Raw genomic sequence first — 13,091 nt, 5'->3', positions numbered from 1 at the left:
AGAAATAATACGTCAGACTAATTGAAAAATTTAGATGTGATCAGTCACTAGAAATTTCTGACTTGGGGATGTAATTTTTTTTTACAGTGTAGGTTTTGACAAACACAAAATTGTATAAAATGCTAAACCTCACATTTCAGCCGTTAAACCATTTTTAACAAAAGGGATGAGTTAAAATTCGAAATGTATTTAAATTATAATTATATAATTTAATATATTATAAGTGAATATAATTGAAATATATTTTTACATTATAATCTTAACCCTTAAAAAGGTCTTAAATGTTGACCTTTATTCATTAAATATTGCATGCATTGCAAATTTTTTTTATCTTTCTCAGTATTTTTGTCTTTCCAATACAAATATCCAAACACCTTGAAATCAATACATGTACTTCAAATGCAACTGGAAAAATGAGTCTGGAAAAATCGAACAAAATTGAGTTTATGCTTAAAACAAAAACAAATATCTGCCAGAGTTCTGAAAACTTTCATTTGAATTAAGTAGATTTTTAGGAATGTTTAGAAATTTGTTCTTGAAAAAAAAAAAAAAAATACTGAGGAAGAATTTTTTTTTGCAATAGTCAGAAGGTACAGTAAAAGTTATTTCCATATTCTAGTAGTTGAGAGCAGAGCGATTCAAGCTACTTTTTTTGTCAAACGAATTAAAAAGTAGCCTAATGGACAGCTGTAGGAAACTGTATTTAGTAAGTGCTGCTAATACAATTTATTGCCATTCTCCCTAGACATTTACATTTAGAGAACATATTGATGTATTTTTTTCACCTAATTTTTTTTTTACTTGGTCTAAAAATGTCTTTAAAAAAGTCTTAAATTTACCTTCATAAAACCTGCAGAAACCCTGTGTAATTAAGATTTTTCTTATACCATTAAGGACATGAGACTTTTCCCCCCGGTTTCACAGACAAGGCTTAAGATAGTCCCAGACTAAAATGCATGTTTAAGCTGATTTAACTGAAAGCAATTTGCACTGGAATATCTTAAAATACATCAGTGCCATTGTTTTGTCTCAAGATGCACACCAGTTATGTTTTTTTCTAAGGTACGTTTATAAAAGCTACTTAAATGTCCTAATTGAGATAAGGCCTAATCCTGGCTTAATCTAAACCCTGTTTGTGATACCAAGCCTTTATGGCCTTACATTTCATCAAACTGAATTTCAGACTTTAAGGAACTGCAGGGACTCTCACTTTGAAAAATAAATAAATAAAGAAGCCAAATGCTTAAAAAGTAATGCTTTTTGTAATGTTAATATTTAAATGTAAGTGATAAAATTGAAATGATTAACAGTTCACATTCCTCCCAAAAGTGATTATATATTTTGCATTTATACAAATAAAGACAATACAAGACTAGACAACAAACACGGAGCATGCCAATTTATTCTGTACAAATCAGGACCACCAAAAACTGACAGAAAAGCTGAGCTCAAGAGAGCGCACATAATGCCAGTGCTGGAGAGGGATGAAGAGCACATCTCCGGGCCTGAGAACACACTCCTGATATGAGGCTCTAGAGAAGTCTGGGAACTTCACCAGGTCTGGATTCTCCACCTCCACCTGGATGTGGTAAAGCAAAAAAGCTCATGTTTTATCTTTTCATATATATAAGTATCTAGTTCAGTCATGAAACTCTAGAGGGTGCAAGCTGATAGGTCCTTCAAATGCAATCTGCCCGCAATTACATCATTACCGCATGGAACGAGCTGATTGGCCACTGCTGATCCTGCAGCCAATGAGATAACCTTCTCTTTTTAAATAGTCTGGTTCATTGTTTGCTGTTTGCTAGTCTTGCAGCGCACAATCAGATTTACTCTTAGACCCCCCACCTCCCCCAGCTCCACCTGCTACAGTATTTATGTATTTGTCTATTCATGCAGCAGCATATCTTACATGCTGCTCACATAAGTGTATCTTTTCACATTTGTATCTTTTAGCAGTGGCAAGTCCATACTTGCTCTGCAACAGCAATAATCAACAGCAGTGTTGCAGACCTGGTCTGCCAAGACCCGATACATTAACATTGCCATATTCAATAACATGCTAAAACTATTCCAAGAGTTGTCGTTATTGAAATTACCGGCTAGGTAATTGAAACTAGGGCTATGTACAAGAAACTTCAGCTGTCATAAAGTAGATCTTCTACCTGACTGGTGTTGTGCAGTAACTGCGACTGGTGTGGATAGAGATTTTTTGTTTCATCTGGGCTGTAGAGCCGGATGTATTTCCTTCCAACCACCTGACATACAAAAACAAAAGCCGAATGCAATGAAACAGAGCGAATCAAAAGCCTTCCATTTCAAATGCCAAATGAACCATTTGTCTCGTGTTTACCTGTGCCAAAAAATTCTGTTGAGGATCCTGATGGAGAGGAGACACAGTCCCTCCAGGCCCAAACCAGGCATTAATTGTTATGTCATCCTCATCTCCTTCTCCAAGACAACAATAGTCTGGGATACGAATATCTTCTTTTAGCTCTGGAACCTATCAGAATGAATAACAGCTAAAGTTACTGCTATTGCTTTTGCATGATGCTACATCTTTTAGTAAATGTCCAAGTCCGAGAAGACTGGCATAGAACAACCTAAAATTACAGAGTTCCCTTTCGATTCGGTTCACTTCGACATTGCGTTTGTAAACTCTTACAGGGAAAACCCCTTCCTCCAAAAACTACCTCATCTCAGGGAACCGAGGTTATGAGAGTAACCGGAGACGTTCACTTCTAATATTACAGTGCCCCTATTGTGCTTTCTTTGGATTTTACCTTTCATGTAATGCTTGAAAAGAGTCGTCTGTAATTCCATTTTGCTGCGTGAAACCTACGTAGGATTGTAACAAATTAACATAATGCCAGCCTATGGTCTTCATTTTCTGCTCACCAACAACGTCTACTTTGCCCCGCCCTCAAACACTGTAGTTGTAGCTGAGGCCTGGAAGAGTTTGTTTTGTATTGTCGACATGAATTAATGCGGTAAAACCAACACCATCATAACTGATTGTATCAAGGGGTGCTTCTCAATACTCAAATTGATGCTTCCTCGTTTATTCGCTCCTACGTCCTCCAGCCCGTGTCCTGGTTAAAACGGCTTATTTCTTTGGATTTAAACATTCTTAGAAACATTTGGGGTAGTGTATGTACACAAATCAACAAAATATATAACATTGTTCTAGTGATTTTTGGATATTTAGGACATCTCAAATCTCCACCACGAGGAATGAAGAATGAGGAAGCTTCCTGAGGAGTCATGAGAGAGGATAGACATGTGTATACTTCCCTTGCATCCTAAGGAGGTGGGGCTAAAGGAAGCAAGGATGCACAAATAAGAAATGAGAAGCACTCACTGTGCATCAAGCACTGAGGAAGCCTCCGGAACTGAGATTCAGATATGCTAATGACCGTTTTGTTTCCGACACTCGCTGTAAGCGGTAGACCAATCGCAACAGACTGGGCCATCTAACCAATCAGAGCAGCCTCTCGGAAAGGAACTGAATCCTTTATCGAACCTTTTAAGACACTCTGAGAAAAGAGGTGATGCTGTAATTTATATTACCGTAAAACGAAAGTGTTTTTGACCTCATATGCATGTAAACCTAACATTGGAGACCTCCAAAATAAAATAAACCTTTGAAATAGCACAACAGTGGCACTTTATTATGAGAAAGGTAAAGGTGAAGCATCTAGTTTCTACTCATCTAGCGCCACCAAATAGAATTGCAACCGACCTGATCAAACAACTGATGCTGAGCCAGATATCCCACTCCATTCTCCGCCTATGAGAAAATAACCAAAAATAATAATGACAGACAACTTTACAGCTTCTCTAGGCAAAAATATATTTTACAAATGTCTCTTACAATGAAATTTTCCTTACGGTCCCTATAATGTAGCGGTCTATGAAGTCATTCACTGTAATGAGCTTTTGTGACCACTCTTCATCAGTGTACTTGGATCCCACTTCAATAGGTACCGTCCGGCAGCCAGCGACAGTTCTTAAGTAGTCTATGCTTAGAAAAAGAGAGAACAGTATGGTAGTGCACAGATGTTTTAAAGGATCAAATCTAAAAATGCATATTTTATCAGTACCTCCATGGATGCTCTGTGAAGGCAGGCCAGTGGTCAGTAATTCCCTCTATAATCACAGGCCGTTGAGGATCCAGGAAATCTGTTCTGAAGCGCTCCAGGGATGGGCACTGAATCCGTGGCACTTCTTGAGCAGGGTTTATTACAGGCTCGGACACACAGTCCTGTTTCATCTTCTGTTTTAGAGAAGCTTTATAAGTGAATAGTGTATGGCTGAATAATGTAACACTGATACAAGCCAATGAATTACAAAGCATTAGAACAAGGTTTCCAAAGTAGCATGACGATTTAGCCAAAGAGAACACATCCTGGATCAACAGCTTTTGTTAGTTCTGGAATATTCTTTATTATTATTAAACAATTACAGACCAAAACCTATCTAAAACATCAGAGGGAAACAAATTCCTCTTTTGCTTGCCTGGTTGGGCCAGTATTTCAATTTTAGAAGTTAAATAATATATTGTGATTGTGATTGTGAATGTATCATTCATGTTAAAATTTAATGTTTAAAAAAAGAAAAAAAAGAAATTCACACATTTTATCATATTGAAAATCAAAATTTTCAATAATAGCTGAAATTTGATACAAGTTATTATAACTATACAAGTAACTCCAAGACTGCCATAACTTCATAAATGCTTTTGTTGGAAAATGATAACATTCATGGCAAAACATTTCTGATTGGTTTGCAATTTTAAAAAGTTGATCCAGGAACAGTGTTAATAACTCTAAAACTTTTTTCTTTTTTTTTATTAAATTCTCGTTAATTGAAATTAAAGCTAGAATAAAATAAAATATTAATATTAAATGAGAAAAAATACATTAAAAAAAGAAATTCAATGAAAATTATAAATATTGCCTTGGAAACTAACTGAAATAAAACAAGTTGAAGTTGAAGTACTACATAGGCTACAACTACTAAAACTGTAAAATAAAATTCAAAGCTAAACAAAAATATAAAAAAGAGAAAGCACATAAAATTTACAAAAAATAAGCTGAAAATGAAAGCTAATTCAAAGCATTAATACATACTAAAACAACACTGTCCAGAAACATATCATACTTGAGTAAATCAACCAATTTTAAGAAACCATTCACAGTGGGAAAGCAAGTAAAAACAAAACATGTACTATCTGTAAACAAGCTGTCACAAATTATTTCCCTTCAGGAAAGATGACTTCACCTTTGAACAGGGTTCTTCACTCCTCTCTTTGTTTGGACTCTTCATTTTCATTCTTAAGATACCAACAAGTCTTTGCAGAATGTTGTCCATGATAGCTGCTCCCATTAACAAACTCATGTCACATGTCTTAATGGCCTCCTGGATGTTGTATTGTGATGGATTAGTATGACACAAACTTAAGACTTTGAATAAGCAGCCGTAAGAGTAAACTCTCCTCCACTCCTTGTCCACATCTCTCCATGTTCCAGTGTTAAGCTTCTCCCAGGAATAATCTAGAATGACTTGGGCTCTTTCAGCTGAAGCTGGGCAATCTGGTGCACTGTACAGCTGATCTCTGGCCAGCTCGAGAACATTCAACACACTGGATTCAATCTTTTCACTAAATTTAAGAGGGAATTCAGACACTGTCGAAGGCAAAACAGCGCGAACACCAAGCCAGATTGAAGCCATGAGCAGAAGTCAATTTTGCAGATCACCTGTAATTGATTTCTAATGGATGATCTGGTGAAAAGCGACCATAAAAATAGTTAACTTGCTGTAACAGCTAGGGAGAGAAACAACTAACGTTAGGCTACTGCTCATGGTATATATTACATGTCATATTTGTCACAACAAACAATTAACAGCGCTTAAAATGTTTACAAATAGCGTGAATTACGTGAGAAATGTGTAATTTATGTGAAAACGAGAGGTAATAAAACGAAAGTTTCCGTGCATGCAGTGTGCTTGGTTTAATGTCCGGCTAGAAACACAGAAGACAAACAACGTTCCGCACAGTGTTTCAGATTGGAAATGCCCAAGTATTGTACCAGAAGCTCAAAAATGATCGTACAAGAGTCAAACGTATAGAATACAGCAATTTATCTAGACCAACAACTTTTTGACACGACCTGCAAATTACTTTATTGCTAAACTATCGAACTCAATTTGGAAACTACTGACGGTAGCGGCAGGAACGTTAATTTATGCTCGTCAGAGAGGGTCATTCTCCATGATGATTGGCCGAGAAGACGTAAACGTGAGATGAGATGGAAGACGTGCATAACACCATGTTCACGTTCTCCTCACAATCATGACGGTGGATGTTGGATCCACTGCTAGATCTGTGTATAGAAGTCCTATGATTACAACGACCATTATTTGGAGTGTCACAAAATTCTGAAATTATCATACATTATGGGATTTATATATATTTTTTTTCATTATTGATCTTACATAGTACAGAGGTCAAAATGATTACAGTACAAATACGATAATTATCGTAATTATGGAAATACTGGTTTCACTCAGGTAACTCATTGCGGTGTTGTCAGATCAGGGGTTAATAATAATAATAAAAAAAAATTAAAAAAAAAATTATATATATATATATATATATTCCAGAACTAACAAAATATGTTGATCCAGTTGTCCTATTTGGCTTAATAATGCCATATGCTACTTGTTTTGTTTGTATATGGATGGCTCAGCTAAACAGATAATTAAGAGATTAACTATTTTCTCTAAAGTTACATATGACATTGGTATACACATTTCTAACTTCAGTAGCATTTGAAGAGAATGACTTACAGTCATAAAACCAACTGTAAAGTGTACATGTAGTGTTCATAATGTTTCGCTTCCACGCAAGTTCATATTTATTTTAATAAATATCAACAATCTAAAGGTTGTGCATCACGCCTGACTCCTACATGAACACTTTACAGTAAAAGCAGCGTTATGTGTGGAAGTGCAGACTCGTAGGAAGACCGTGAGTTTTTAGGGTGCCATTTGGGACAGGGCCTAATATACGCGCTCCGAACCACAACTGATTCGGAAGTTGAACTGAAACAAAACTGAAACAAAAGATTCATGAAGCTGTGTTCATGAACGCCTCACATCGGTGACATCTTTAAGTTCTGAATGGTTTAATTATTAGTTGATTTAATGATGTTTTTGTCTTTTCGGGATCCCTGTTGAATAACCTGCTTCCATTATTGCCCCAAATTTGGAGGAAACCTGTGGCCTTCATTGTTTACACCATGGTTTACATGACTGCTCCAGTATGCCTACAGGTTCAAACGATTCTAGACAGTAAATGGACAATTCATTTGTTGCATGATTATAAAGGATGATTGGCAGATTAAATGAATTATATTGTCACTGTAAGAAAAAATGATGAGGACGTTGAAGATCTTAAAGATTAAGTTTTATTGCAGCATAGCAGTGGCAAAGTACACAAAGCACCTTGGGTTCACCGGCGGCAAAATGAACCCAGAACACATAACATAATGCACTGGCAAATAATTAGGAATAATTGGGCTCTCACAATGTGCATCAGTGATATTAGCACATTGTTTTTTTGGGGGGATAACTAAAAAATCAACTGACAATATAATGTCTGTGTGTGTACGTGCATTTTAAATTTGTCGTATTGTGTCAATTTTCTCACTGTGGACATCCTTTATCCACATGTGTGCATCCAATAGACAATAATATATCTACTGCAAATGAGTATGCATATATTTGTCTATTCATGTGCAGTAAGCCTGTGTCTTTGTGCATTTCTTAGTGTGGGTCTGTCCTTTGCCCACTTGTTTCCCATCTAGGTGGAAAGACTGCTGTCCATAGTTTCTGAAGTTGTTTGATCTCCTCTTGTTTCTCTTTTCATTGTCCATTCTTTTCCATTTGGACCGCAAGTCCTTCTAGAATAAACAGTCACTGGTGTTGTTCGAGTATGTGCCTCTCCATCAGTTCCAGCCATCCCATAGTGGGTCTAAGGGTTTCTAGATCTTTTAAGCCTGGAGTTCTGGATCTTTGTCTAGAAATCTCTGCATTTCTAGGTCATGGATCACTCTGTTCTTTTTCTTGAGAAAATCCCCTGGATCCACTGGTTCCTTCTCATCCTTCAAACGACCAGATCATCTTTCCTCAGGAGGTTACACATTTCAGACAAACATCTCGATGCTTATATCTGAAACAATAATCAGAAGAGGTTGGCCCCCTTTCCCCCACAATAATCTTTTCACATTTAAACATCAAAGTCACAGAAGTTTCATCTCAAAACATCGGTCATTTAAAAAAAAAACATATTCTAAAAATAATGCCATTAAAACATTTATTATAAATTACAACTACATATCAATGCTAATATTTATTTTTATTTTTTATAAATCATAATCACCCCCCTTTTAATAAGTAAACTTTTTTTTTCTAAAATGTGCTACTATCATAAAACAATTCTACTTTGCATCAGCATCTGTGTCTGGCAAGGTGTGAATGGCTTCTTTATTTCCATTCAGCATTGCCAACTGGGTTTCTAAACTGCTTATTTTCTTAAGCAAATCACTATAGCCCATCTTTCTTTTGTGTGAATATTGACACTGTCTTGCCTTGTGTCCCATCTTCCCAGATGCAAAACACACAACTTCCTGATCTTCCCTTCTTTTCCCCAAACAATGCCTGGCAATGTGACCATCCTTTCCACATGTATGACAGACAAAGCTTTGAAGAGGTCTCTCATTGTCTTGACAATGTCTAGCAATGTGACCAGCTTTTCCATAGCAAAGAATAACACCTTCTGAATTTACTCTTGCAAATCTCCTTGGTCTATGTACCAGCTGCCAGAGGTGTAAATGACGTGACAAAGGCAGAAATAGCACAGTCCAGAGTGGTTTTAATTCCAAAAGGTGCAAAAATATCAATATCCAATGGTAATAGTCAAGTAATAGAAAAAAACAGATTATCAAAAATTATAATACCAAAGAAAATAAATCAAAATTGTTGACAATATGTCCCCTTGGAATTATAAGGTTCTATCTGCGTTCTGAGCAGTTTTGAGATATTGAGCTTTAACATTTTTGCATTCCATTCGACTGTGTAGAAAGAACCTTTTTATTTTCTAAATAAAAAGTTCCAAAATGTACATAACTTAAAAACGACATCACATAATGTAAAGAAGTGGTCACAGAATAATAATATGTGAATAACTAAATTTTGACAAAAATGTCAGATAGAACAATATAATTCCAAGGGGACGAATACACAAATGCATGTTGGCTATGCCAATGTACAGGCCCACAAAAACGAGATTCAACCTCTCCACACTTGCCCTCTCCCCTAAAATGGCTACCTCTTTTATAGGCCTTAGCTCCTCCTATTTTTGGAAAATACCATTTTAGGGAGAAACCTATTAGTTACAAAGAGGTGACAAGACATAAACAAACAAACTGTCATGACATTTCAACTCTAAATCATACATAATTTATTTCTAGTACAATTTAAAGGGCTCAAAACAATAAAGACAAAACATAAGAAGAAAACATAGATAATAGGTTCCCTCCCTCCCCCATGAGGTCAGAACCAGATGGAGTAATCTTACATGAGCACATGCTAGTTTAAATATGGCTACTTTCCTTGCATGTGTACTGGTTTGGCAAGTGAGGGGTGCACCAGAAGGTATGTGCAGCTGTTTGAAATGCTTAAAGCTAACTTGGTAACTGAATGAAATGAAATAAACCCTTATTGTATAAAGTGTTTTTGGTGTACTTTTCTGTGTAATGGTGGAAACAATTTGTTGTGTGCACAAACCCATGCCCAATCCCTTCAAAATAAAAGTCCTGTGTCACAGTCAGTCTGTGACAGTCTATGATGGAAAGAAACCATTAGATAATTTAGAACATTCTCTCCCACCAAAGGCAGCAAGTGATGTCTAGATTTATCAGCTTTGATTTGACTATTTGCATTAACATTATTGTTGTAAAACTGTGTCATTTTAGCAATAATGTCATTGTATTCAGAGAGAGGTGTCACAAGCATTGTCACAGTCAGACCGGGTGAGTGGATCATATTTGTTAATCAAGGTAGACATGAAACCGACATGATTCTTAGTGATATCAGGATTGCCACTGAAAGTTTTAAACGTCTCCAATAATCATTCAGAAAACGCTGCTGGATGCTCCCCTTTCCTCATGTGCATCTCAGATATTGCATCTCAATTAACTGACATTACACCGAAGACTTCAAGCAGTGCCTTTTTCCTCTCTGACTTATTAGCAGTTCTGTCCTTTACTTTCTGAGTTAAGGCTCCAGACAAAGTGTTTATCTCCAACCCTAATCAAGCACACCTGAAGCAACCAATTAACGTCTTCAGGATCGCTTGAAAATTAAAGGCAGGTGTGTTTGATTAGGGTTGGAGATGAACTGTGCAGGACAGGGGTTGGGCCATAGACATGTATAGAAAGGCTAGATGGCTCAAGGCGGAGTCAGCTGTGTCGTCACTTGGCGGCCATCTTAGGTCAGGAGACTGCGCTGCTGCTCCCTGCTGCTGTGGACGGAAGGTGAGTGACATACGCCAACTAAAATGCTCGTAACTTGCTGAATTCTTGACGGATTTACAAACGGTTTGGTTTATTACAAACCTTATTAACGTGGCTATGATTTGTGCTGATGCCGTTTGTGGCTATAATTTTTCACAAGTATGCAGTTAAATAGCCGCATCCCTGACGTTTATGACACACCAAGCTGTTTGAAAATCGGTTGAAAATTGAGCAAAATATAGTTATTTCAGCACTACATGCACAATAGACTTTAATGTTATAACTGGACGAGCGGTCCTGTCCTAAGATGGCCGCCGTGTGACGTCGTCGGGTCCCATTGGCTCTCAGCGCCGGTAAGCTATCTAGCCTTTCTATACATGTCTATGGGTTGGGCACCCCTGGTCTAATGGATCTTGTTTGGCAATGTTCTTGATCACAGCCTCTAGTTGGATTAAATCCTCTGACTATGGTAGAGGTCATTGGTTCTTCCCCTCTTTCACTAGCACACATAGTCATAGTAGTATGGACTGGTGCCATGGGAAATCTGACTCTTCAGTCAGAGTATTGGCTACTGAATGACTGAGAATCTTTTCCCCAACCCTCAGTGCTATCTTCCTGCAAAACTGGCATTTCTGGAACTGGGTTACACAACGTGACACCTGTCTTACTGGTGTTTTTCTCAGTTGTGCCATTCTTTATCATCAACTGACAAGCAGTCTTCGCTTCCTCGAATTTGTTGAACAATGTTTCCACGGATTATTTAAGCATGCTATTGTTAGTTCTAAGAAGTGCGATCTCATTCTGCATCCTGACCTTTTCTTCGTTCCATATTGTTTCACTAGCCAGGTAGCCACAGGCACTTTTTGTTAATACTGAGTCGATCATTTTCAGCCTCTAACTCATCCACTCTCCTCCTAGTTACTTTGTATGAAGCAAAAACAGCAAATGAACAAAACAGTCACACTATCTCAAGCTTCTTAACCATGGCCACAATCCTTTGGGCTTTAAATTTCACAACGCAAAAAAGTTTAGAGATGAAACGGTCACAGTACGTCGGACAAAACAGCTTTTTCTTATCTTTCCCACTTGAAAAAAAAAATCCCTCTCTGGGTGGCTCGCTAATGTAAGAAAAAACGATGAGGACATTGAAGATCTCAAAGATTAAGTTTTATTGCAGCATATAGCAGTGGCAAAGTACATGAAGCACGTGAGTTCACCGGCGTCAGAATGAACCCATGAACATCCAAATCTCAAACTTTTTATCCTGTTACAGTTTCCCACTCTTAACGTAAATGAAATTGCTCCTTTTGTAAAAGCTGTGGTCTGTATGTTAATGAAGTTGTGACACCCCATTTTCTGAGATGGTTCTCTGTGTCCCACACCCATTCCCATTCTACAATTTATGATGACCATTTGCTCAGGATGTAATCAACCCAAATGGTAAAGAAAAAATATAACTTGACTTTCTTCTTCTCTATGATAATTAAGCCATTTTGGGGATGAGCTCATTCTAAAATATACTTTGGAGTGGAATCTGGGTCGGGGCAGACTAACATTTATTTCACTGTTGGTAGGCTACAGGCAAATCCTAATTGCAACTTTTAACGCTCGATGGTGTTTTAGGCCCCCAATGGCTCCTTAGAGGCAGCTAACCCTACCCTCAACCTTAAACCTATACCCATCCCCTCGCTGCCTGGAAGGCGCCGTTGGGGGCATAAAACACCAAGTGCCACTTTTAACAGCCAGGTTGTTTCCAGTACATGCAACGTATTCAATGCACGAGAAAGAGATATCTAATAGCCTATATTTCTTTTTGTAAGAAGAACTATTGTTTATTTATCTGAGGTCTGTTTTCCATATGCAAAATGGGCATTTACTAGGTATCTCAGTCATGACCTTTTGTTAACCCGGTGTTGTATTATGTAAACTACAAAAATCTATTAAATAATTAATTCGTTGTTACAGCTTTCATGAGATGCACTGTTGAAGGGCTAAACAATGATCTGAAACCATAAGCCTCAATAAATATTGAAATTTCCCAGGAAAAAAAAAAGTTGCAGCACAATATAACAAAAACTATAATTATTACCTCTGTGTCCACGTAACCTTCTGCTGCTGAATCAACAGGCATGTTTTCAAACTAGGCCAGTGGATTGGATGGTGGACATGTAATACAGCTGTCTCTTTTAGATCAGCATTGCAGCAGAAGTGTAATATGGAGCAAATATTGACCGCTAGAATTGGAAAGGACACTCTTTGATGCGATAATCCATTTTGTGTGCTACTTAAATGACAGCATTTGTTTGGTTTTTAATTTTCCCCTGATTTCTCCCATGGCCATTGAGCAGACTGTTCTGTGGAAAAGAGCCAGCTGTTGAAGAATCAGATGTTTGCACAGCTAGATGATCTGTGAAGGAGTGTGTTTAGAGGGGCACAGTGAGGTTTTACATGAGATTTTAATAGTGGTGAACACTGCAGTGGTTACCTTTTGTGTATGGGTGTGTGTCTGTT

The 13,091-nt window shown here is 37.3% G+C and overlaps 1 protein-coding gene and 1 long non-coding RNA gene across 2 annotated transcripts in view; one reads left to right on the top strand and one right to left on the bottom strand.

Annotated features, from left to right (window-relative positions):
* Positions 1-13,091, top strand: part of LOC309514019 — a 113,176-nt gene that overhangs the window by 38,856 nt on the left and 61,229 nt on the right. The window contains exon 2 of the long non-coding RNA XR_014211584.1: positions 10,478-10,967. This is a non-coding gene — a long non-coding RNA (uncharacterized lncRNA). The remainder of the gene's footprint in view (positions 1-10,477; positions 10,968-13,091) is intronic.
* kdm8 (lysine (K)-specific demethylase 8) lies at positions 103-6,213 on the bottom strand. Its single transcript, XM_082189598.1, has 7 exons — positions 5,284-6,213; positions 4,104-4,276; positions 3,892-4,024; positions 3,743-3,790; positions 2,354-2,503; positions 2,166-2,258; positions 103-1,579 (listed from the first exon to the last, which is right to left on the bottom strand). The coding sequence occupies exons 1-7, from the start codon at positions 5,731-5,733 to the stop codon at positions 1,415-1,417; spliced, it is 1,212 nt and encodes a 403-aa protein (XP_082045724.1). The 5' UTR covers positions 5,734-6,213; the 3' UTR covers positions 103-1,414.

This window comes from Leuciscus leuciscus (genome assembly GCF_965113295.1).
Source record: "Leuciscus leuciscus genome assembly, chromosome: 1".
NCBI lineage: Eukaryota > Metazoa > Chordata > Actinopteri > Cypriniformes > Leuciscidae > Leuciscus > Leuciscus leuciscus.
The sequence above is the reverse complement of the archived record's forward strand: the minus strand, read 5'-3'. Positions and strand labels throughout refer to the sequence as shown.

Bases quoted from the DNA above. Each gene is read 5' to 3' on its own strand.
- kdm8 (XM_082189598.1), bottom strand. From the start codon at position 5,733: ATGGCTTCAATCTGGCTTGGTGTTCGCGCTGTTTTGCCTTCGACAGTG. The intron at 2,259-2,353 runs GTAAACACGAGA...TTTGTATGTCAG, and splicing joins AACAGAATTTTTTGGCACAG to GTGGTTGGAAGGAAATACAT. The intron at 1,580-2,165 runs GTAGAAGATCTA...TACCACATCCAG, and splicing joins TACTGCACAACACCAGTCAG to GTGGAGGTGGAGAATCCAGA.